The 9,171-nt window shown below is 50.1% G+C and overlaps 1 protein-coding gene across 1 annotated transcript in view; it reads left to right on the top strand.

Moving 5' to 3' along the window:
• The window catches only part of DUOX1 (dual oxidase 1), a 37,062-nt gene that overhangs the window by 27,706 nt on the left and 185 nt on the right, over positions 1-9,171 (top strand). Inside the window, exons 26-32 of the mRNA XM_006883196.1 lie at positions 235-284; positions 1,618-1,745; positions 5,822-5,975; positions 6,330-6,562; positions 6,839-6,997; positions 8,116-8,271; positions 8,532-8,660. Of these exons, the coding sequence (XP_006883258.1) occupies positions 235-284; positions 1,618-1,745; positions 5,822-5,975; positions 6,330-6,562; positions 6,839-6,997; positions 8,116-8,271; positions 8,532-8,660 (1,009 nt within the window). The remainder of the gene's footprint in view (positions 1-234; positions 285-1,617; positions 1,746-5,821; positions 5,976-6,329; positions 6,563-6,838; positions 6,998-8,115; positions 8,272-8,531; positions 8,661-9,171) is intronic.

Genomic DNA, 9,171 nt, shown 5'->3' with positions numbered 1-9,171 from the left:
GAAGAAGTAAGTTCTCTGCCTCAGGGAACAAGGATCACATCACTTTGCAGGTGAGTGCAGACTGAAGCATCTCAGAGTTTTCAAAAAAGGCCAAATGAGCAGCCCAAGCTCCCAGTATAGTAGAAGGAAGGGAAAACCAGTAGTACCTGGTTGAGGTGGCTTTTCTGGAGGGTCGTTTCTGGAAATTCCAGTAACCCCCTCTTACGGTACTTCCCTGCTGCCCCTTCTTCCCAGATCTGAGTTCCCCCAGAAGTATTACTGGTGGTTCTTCCAGACTGTGCCAGGTAAGTTTTTCTTGCCTACATGGTAAGAATTTCTGTCCCAGCCTCTGGGTTCTGGCTGCTGTTGCAGCAGCCCAAACTCCATCTTTCACAAAGAAATATGCTCTGTCCTTAAGGACTCTCCTGGTGATAGGAGATCCTGCAATCTCGATCTTTCTCTCAGGAGCCTGGCTATGATCCAACTGGTATGGTGTGGTAGGTTATCTTTCTGTGTGGGAGTGGACTTCCCCACAATACACACCTACCCTGACAGGGGCCTTGAGCAATCCTTTGTCCCAGACACCTGGAGGAGGAACCAGGCTCTTTATCAACCCAGACAAAGGCCCACCTTGTAGTCTGTGTTGACAAGGGCTATTTAGGGGCATTTTCTAACTCCACATAATCACGCATTTTAAAGCTATTAGCTGTGAAGCTCATCAAATTCTTCTTGAACCTATTTGTTTTCAGTCTCTTCCCTCCTTGGGGTAGCATATTTCCTTACATGCACTTCTGTCTGTGAAACATAGCTTTTTTTCCCACCTTAATCCTAAAATGATCCTCTTTGAACTTCAGAGGGTTCCACTAATTCCTGTGCTCTGGGATTTAGAGGATAAAATTGTATTCGTGCTTTCCTCTCCTTTCAGGACTTTACAGGCTTTGGTTAGATCCCTTCTTAACCTTTGCTTTTTCAAACTGTAGGGCTCTGATCTTCTAATTTCTGCCTCTCTTCTCCCTGAGCTCTCCAGGAGTCATTCTTTCCCTAGGTTTCTCCTTCCCTCCCAGCAGCCCAGCTCCCTGAGTTGCTTCAGCCAGATCTGAAGTCCTTCCCGGGTTGGGAGTGGGTGCATCAGTGATAGTGAGCAGGGATGGTCCCACTCTCACTGACTGCTCAGTGGCAGTGGCATGTTCATGCTGCGTGCTGCGGTGGCCCAGTGGTGAAGCAGTGCAACAATTCAGACCAAGTTTTGACCTAGTGAGAGCAAAACTTGGTATTTCCAGCATCTAGCCCAGAGTAGAGGGCCCATGCCTCCAATCCATCACCATATTATTTATGTAAAGCTCATGGTGTGCCAGGCCCTCAGGATTCAATGGTTAACTAGCTTGCCCTGACTCCTTCTCTTTTGAATCTGAGGGTCAAGAAAGTGACAGACATGAAACAACAAAGACACAAATGCTTAAAAAAATAATGACAGTGTTGACAAGGGCTCTGAGGGATCAGTAAAGTCTGTGACCAAATATATGGGGGTGGAGAGAGACAGAAGAAGATGCTGAGGCTACCCTGCTGCAATGCCAGGTGACCTGGACCTCAGGAAGTCTCAGAAAAGCCCCCCTTTTCCTTTCACCCCTAACTCCACAGGCCTCACGGGAGTTATGCTGCTCCTGGTGCTGGCCATCATGTATGTGTTCGCCTCCCACCACTTCCGCCGCCGCAGCTTCCGGGGCTTCTGGCTGACCCACCACCTCTACATCCTGCTCTACATCCTGGTGAGGACAGCTGGCGGGGAGTCAGGCCAGTGGGGTCTGGGCTGGACATTCCCAGGGAGGCGGTGAAGACCGGGACATCACTTCTCCCTTCCTTTAACTATGCCAAGTACACTTTGACTCTTCTACAGCCTTCTTAACAGAGATTAATGTGAGACTGGCTGATAGGCTGACCTCAATAAGAAGCACTTACAACGATGACTCCCTGGTATGGGATTTGCAGTAGTAGCCCCACCAGGCTGATTGACATTCCTTACTGATAACCCCACATTATTTCTGCACAGCCAGTCATTCTCTACTTTGGATGGCTGGTTTTGGCTCCTAGGTAGACCTCTTGTACTTAAGGGAGCATCACTCTTTTTAGAGGAGCATAGCTCAAGCCAATTTGCAACTTAATGTTCCCATATGGCTTTCCAAGATACCAACTGTCCTCCTTGTTTCTCCTTATCTTGTTCTTCTGCTTCCCTTCCTTCACTTTCCCTTCATTCCCCTCTCTGTTCCCCTCATCCCTTTCCTAGGTTTGTCATCAGCTGCTTCAGCTGATCACTTCTAGAACAGAGTCTGAGATCTGTGCTTCTGTGTTATGGCTCCGCTTGCCTGCCTTCCTCATAGGCAAAAGGCATCTCCCCAAAAGACACTCTGAGAGCCTCAGTTGGAATCCAAACTGACCCCAGGGCCCCAGCTGTCCCCATTTCTTGATCTCTTGACTGCCATCCTCCAAGAAGCAGAGCGCTATGCCTGCCCTGCCTATCTCCTGTCTCCAGGCAGAACTGCATGTGGGCTCCCCCTTGTTCTAAGACACAGGGAGAGAGCCTACCATGGCCTCCTCAGGGTGGTTCCTGCTGTGGGACCTGCCCCTTCGCAGGTACAGTTCTTGTCTCACATATACATAGGAGACTGTTTCTATCTTGTCTGTGTCCCAGCCCTTCATGGTTCTGAAGATGACTACTCTGTCCTGGCTTAGGATGTTTCCTAGAACTAGGCTGTTTATTCCAGAAACTTCTTTGGTAGTTGTGGCCAATTTCTCCATCCCTCCCCACCTTCTTGATAATGGGTGGAGTCCTAGCGTCCTTGGTTAGTTTCTGTTGGGGGTGGAGCTAATGTTACTGTACCTGCTAATAAAACAGCTTCTTTGAACTAGGTGGGATACTGAGAGGTTTCCTGGGGCTCAGACTCCTTTTTGATTTATCCCTGAATTGTAGGTTCAGAGCTGCCCTTCTGCCAGTAGGGAAGTCAGGAATTCAGAAAGGAATGGCAGCCCCTCTACTGGGTGGTCCTGATCCTGGGAACTTAGGAGCCACTTATCTGATAGGAGATGGAACCTAAGTACCCTCTTTCTTTGTACTTGTCCCAAGTGTGGGCACTTGGCTGTGGGCAGAGAGAAAAGTTAGTTACAGGCAAAGTCTGCTGTGTAGAAAAGACCTAGGGGAAGTGTTTAGCCCCCAGCTTCTGCCTGGAGAAGGCAGGGCTAGTATGTCAAATGAGCTGGCTGCTTGCTCCCCAGTGCTCTAGCCAATGCTGAGACTGCAGTGGCTTTGTGGTTTAAAAGTAAAACCAACACAAATAGAGATGTATACACAGAGGAGTATGAAGTCACTCTGCTACTGCACTCGGCCTGGTTGAATGCTCTGAAAGCCTGAGGCAAGCATGGGTTCTACCAGTGAAAGGGGGAGAGAATAAAGCAAAGCCAGTATAGAGAAGGGCTAGAGAGGTTTAAGCTCGTCCTCCAAGGGAAGGGTCAAAAATGTGGAAGCACCCGGCGGGAGAAAGGCAAAGCTGAATAAAGAACAAAATTCAGTTAAATGGGTATCTGTTGAAAATCAGTATATGCTAGCTATATGCTAGATCTAGCCAAGGACAGAGAGACATCTAACTTGAGGAACTGAAATTTGCTACATCTTTTAAGTGCCACATGAAACAATTGGAATGAACAGACCATGAAGGCTTAGTTGCTGAGCTGAGGGCTCCAAACTGTTATAGGAGCTTATCAAAGGGAGTTTCTTTTGGGTTAAACTAGTTGGAGAAGGCTTTGGGGAGGAGATGGAACTTGGGCCAGGCCTAAAAGCCTACTTGTGGTTGGGTTGAGTGGAAACTGAAGAGCATTCCAGGTAGAAGGGAGGGCACGAACACAGGTGTGGAGGTGGGAATGCCAATAGAATATTCAGGGGACCAAGGAGATGACCTTGGCTGTGAGTGATCGGTCACAGGGTTGTGGCAGGACACCGTGGAGGAGTGGAGGCTACAGCTGAAGTGGAGGAGCTGTGGCTCAGTTGAGAAAGCATATCACATGGAAGAAGGTAGAAAGAGAAGAGCGAGGATGAGGAAATGAGGCTTGGATAACATCTATGTTTAGGGGTGGGAAAAGACTAGTGCCAGCAAGGAGCTGGAACATGCGGGCCTGAGAGGGCCAGACAGAACAAGCAGAGCCTTGCTGCAGAGACCAGGGGAAGAGACAGTGTTAAGAGGGAGAAGTCATGAGTGCTGCAGGCTGCATGAGATGATAGTGAACATGGCTAGAAAGGAGACTCTGGGAGTTTATGGGTCTAGTAAGCCTTCAGGGAGCAGGTCCTGAGGAGTAGTGGTGGCAGAAGTCAACCAACCAAGCCCCAGAATCAAATTGGGGGTCAGGGTCAGGTAGGGACAGGTCATGCCTGATTACTCATTAGAAAAGCTTTTCCAAGAAAGGACCAGAACTAGATAGTGCCAGACTGTGACTTTATGCAGAAGGAGGAGAAGTTAGAGCATTTAGTCTCTGAAATTAGTCAGTCAGTCATTGCCATTGAGTTGGAACCAACTCATAATTGACGATCCCCCAACAGGTTTGTAAAGCCATAAATCCCATGGGAGATTGGATTGCCCATCTTTCTCCCAGGGAGCCACTGATAGGTTCATACCGCCAGAGAAGTGTGATCTTTGGGTTAGCAGTGCAAATCCCTACAGACAATGACACTCTAACTCAGAACTCATTGCCATCGAGTCAGAACTGACTGCTAGTTGGCCCTCCAGTGGGGTATTCAGAGGCTATACTTTACAGAGGAGGGGAGTGCCCATCTTGTTGCCTAAGAGCAGCTGGGGGATCCAAGCCTGCCTTTGGGTTGGCAATGCAACCCACTCACTTTAATCTCTAAAAGGAGAGGATAAATTGAGGAAACACCTTTCCTTGACTTAACCATTATTGAGTATACCATGTGCCAGGCAGAAACATCAGGAGCTGACAGTATAGTGATAAACAAATAGGTCCAGTTCCTATCTTACAGTCCAGTGGGGAACACAACAAATAACATATAAATGAATTAGAAGACAAAATGACGATGGCTGATGTCAAGTGCTTTTAACACATTGCCGCAAATGTCGGTTATACATGGGGGGCGGGAGGGAGTTTTTCTAAGCACGGTTGTCAATTTAAAAGTGTGCAGCAACGTGTTAAAGGAGTTAATAGGGAGATCTGATTGAGGGAATTGAGGGAAGGCCTTTAAATGAGATGGATCCATGGAAGAACCTGGAAGGGTATTCCTGGCAGAGGGAACCACGAGTGCAGAGGCCTTGAGGCAGAGAGCAGTTGTTATGTTTGAGGAACAGAAAGGGAGAGATGCTGACATGCAAAGGCTTAAGTATCTCAAGGCCTTGTAGTACAATGGGAAATCCTCTACGGCTGGGGCTGGAAATTTTGAGCTGGAGATGATGTGATATCATAACCTTTCTATAAAGTCATACTGGCTACCCTGGAGAGATGCAGTCCCAGTGGCTCCAGAGGAGCAGTGATAGACCAGTGAGGCAGTGAAGTGTAGGGGTTCAGATGGAAAACCACATTACTTGATCAGAAAGACCAGCTTACACCGGGCAGAGATGGAGGAAGTGGATGAATCCGTTGTCCTCTCAAAGTGGTGTCATCATGGAGCTTTTGAGGATGCAGTTGGGCGTGTGTCAGTTTTGAAGACTGGAAACACTATACATTGTGAAGGTGGACTGAATGTGTTATGTGGGGTGGAGTGGAATACAGGGTTCTAAGGCCCAGACTGGCTCAGCCTCTGTTGTGGATTTGACTGAATCTAAGCTGTACTAATTGGTCGTGTCTCCAGCTCATCATCCATGGCAGCTTCGCCCTGATTCAGATGCCCCGTTTCCATCTCTTCTTCCTCGCCCCGGCACTCATCTATGGGGCAGACAAGCTGGTGAGCCTGAGCCGGAAGAAAGTGGAGATCAGTGTGGTGAAGGCTGAGTTGCTGCCCTCAGGTACCAGCTTGGTGGCTTTCAGGGGACCGCTGAAGATGCTGACAGGACAAGGGCAGGGCCTGGAGCACAAAATCTTCTGACCTTGACTCAGTGGAGGTAGTATAAGTGCTTAGGGTGACAGAACTGGGAGAGCTGGGGACCTGAGTGTCTCTCTTACAACAGAAAGAGGAGGAGCCCAGGCCAGGCTGTGTGGGACTGGTCTATGGGGTATAATGGATCTTGGTTCACAGAGGCTTCTCCTTCTATGATTTAGAAGTAGGGCAGAGCTTAGACTTTAGGTGGGCGACCTCTCTGGAAGTCATATTATTGTTAAGTTCAGAGCAAGGGCCTTTTATCTGTCCCCTCCCTGCCCAGGAGTGACCCACTTGCAGTTTCAGCGACCTCAAGGTTTTGAGTACAAGTCAGGGCAGTGGGTGCGGATCGCCTGCCTGGCCCTCGGGACCACCGAGTACCACCCCTTTACACTCACCTCTGCACCCCATGAGGACACGCTCAGCCTGCACATCCGAGCAGCAGGGCCCTGGACTACCCGCCTCAGGGAGATCTACGCATCCCCAATGGGTGATGGCAGCGCCAGATACCCAAAGGTGCCCAGACCCACACCTGCTGTTCCACGTGGTCCCACATCCCCTTAGCTGACTTTGGCTCTGCAGCACGAGATTCCCCCACTCTCCCACCCCTCCTCCATCCATAGCTGGTTGTTCCTATTAATAGCACAGGTGTCTTCCTTCTCCCTACTCCACAAAGCTGGGTCAGGCTAGCAGGGGTCTAAGATATCATTTTTTCCCTTTCTTTGCCTCACTTTACGCTTCAGAGTGAGAACAGTGACTAATCTTAACCCAAACTCACCCTCTTTCATCCAGCTATACCTCGATGGACCATTTGGAGAAGGCCATCAAGAGTGGCATAAGTTTGAGGTGTCAGTACTGGTGGGAGGGGGCATTGGGGTCACCCCCTTTGCCTCCATCCTCAAAGACCTGGTCTTCAAGTCATCTGTCAGCTGCCAAGTGTTCTGTAAGAAGGTGAGTAAGTACCCCTTCTTCCCACCAGTCATGACCTCCTCCTCCCTGTCACTGTACCTATCTGTCCCTCTCTCCTGCCTCCTTGATCTGGGTAAGGACAAAAGCTGAAACCCACGGCAGGGCAGGATAATCACGGATCCCGTAAGGACAGTTGGTTCCTAGATCCCTCAGGGCTCCTGGCTAGCTCCCAAAGGCTCACTCTCAAACATGGGTGCCCCACCTAAAATTTGTTTCTGGGAAGTCTAAGCAGGACTAGAGAGAGGTAAAAAACCTCATTTCTTATTACAGAAGAGACCAGCATTTGAGAGTGTTGTTGGTCTGGATTTTGGTAGAGGGAAGGGCAGGCTTAGGGTGGGGCACTAGTGAAACTGGCTTGACTCTCAAGAGGAAGAGGAGAGGAGGTGGCAAGGCAGGGCCAGTGGGCTGGGCTGGCCACGGGGACACAGCCCAGGCCTTCAGGCCCCCTCCACACTGTCCTTTCACCTCATCCAGGACCTGGTGGCAGGCCCCTGCTCGCCTCTCTGGGCCTGGCAGGTGATTCGGGGTGCAGGAATGCAGCAGGCAGAGGCCTGGCCCAAGTGCTGTCAGCACTCAAAGTGACAGGCAGCTCCTCACCTCCAAGTGTCTGTCAGCTCTGCCTCTGTTTCTCCCCCTCAAAGGCAGGAGGTGCCAATCTACCTGGAGTGAGGTATCAAGGCAGCATTTACACCCTAGTTTCTATCACACCCCATCCCCGTCCTGAGGCTCCTCAGAAATGTCTCTCATCTGGGTCCTCTGCCTGTGGGCAGCCTCTACAGGAGGGGCCAGCAATTTGGGAAGCACTTCCCATTGGTAATAGGCCTGCAACTGACAATCACCAAGGGCTTTTTCTCACTTGTCCCAGGCTAGCTCTCACTCCCACCTCTCCATGCTCTGGGAGAGCTCTATCTCCTGCTCCAGAATGTAGCCCGCTGGCACCATACTCTCTCTCCACGGTTGTTTTTTTTGGGGGTGGGGGTGGGGGGGAGAAGCATATGTTTTACTGTAGTCAGGAGGGTTTTTATCCTCAGAATATAGACACTCCGAAGGTGAGTTACCTGGGCTGAGATGGGTCCCCATCATGAGCCATGTGTCCCCAGATCTACTTCATCTGGGTGACACGGACCCAGCGGCAGTTCGAGTGGCTGGCTGACATCATCCGGGAGGTGGAGGAGAATGATCGGCAGGACCTGGTATCAGTGCACATCTACATCACCCAGCTGGCGGAGAAGTTCGACCTCAGGACCACCATGCTGGTATGTCGGGGTCAGCCAGGCAGGGCAGTTCCATGGGTAGGACTGGTAGGGTAAAGCAGATGGCCTTGGTGGGTGGGTTGACAGGGAGTAGTTTGATCAAGTAGTTTGACCAGTTATCAAGCAGCAGAGCTGGTGACTCTGATCCTCAGTCTCTAGCTACATCACCCCACACCCCACCCCCATCTCTCATGAGCTGTGTGTGGGGTCTGGCTAGATACTGACCTTGGTTGTGCCTGGTTGACCTGCCCCTGCACCCCCAGTACATCTGTGAGCGGCACTTCCAGAAGGTCCTGAACCGGAGCCTGTTCACTGGTCTCCGCTCTGTCACCCACTTTGGCCGTCCGCCCTTCGAGCCCTTCTTCAACTCACTACAGGAAGTCCACCCACAGGTTAGTCCTTCCTTCATCCTCACATTCTCTTCACTTTATCATCTGCAGTCCAAGCAAAGCTCAGGGAAGAAATAGGCTATGAGAGCTGAATTGAGACCAGAATAGAAAAAGCTAGATGGGGGTCACCCTGAAGGATTAAGGGATTCAACAGTGGGTAGGGACATGCCACCTCTGAAGCCGTGACGCCTTCAGAAGGAAGAGTTCAGTGGCTGAGCTAGTCCAGGTCATAAACCAGAGCTACTCTTCACCATTAATTCTGTATCAACCTCACCCTAGACACTAAGCTAATTACCATAAGCATTGGGCTTTTCACTAGTCTCATAAATACAGTGCTGGATCTTAGTGAGACACTGAGTTGTCCCTCAGCTTGCACACTGATTCACCTGGCCCTATCAGGAATGCTTATCCAACACTCTCCAAAAAAGAGCCTGCTTTGTTAACACTGAGCCGGTTATCCTGAATACTAAGTGAACCTCCACCATGGACTCTTCTGTTCTTCAACAGGGCTATG

This window comes from Elephantulus edwardii, unplaced genomic scaffold, assembly GCF_000299155.1.
Source record: "Elephantulus edwardii isolate Elephantulus edwardi_28Jun2011 unplaced genomic scaffold, EleEdw1.0 scaffold00026, whole genome shotgun sequence".
NCBI classification, from domain to species: Eukaryota; Metazoa; Chordata; class Mammalia; order Macroscelidea; family Macroscelididae; genus Elephantulus; species Elephantulus edwardii.
This window is presented reverse-complemented; position numbering and strand designations above follow the sequence as displayed.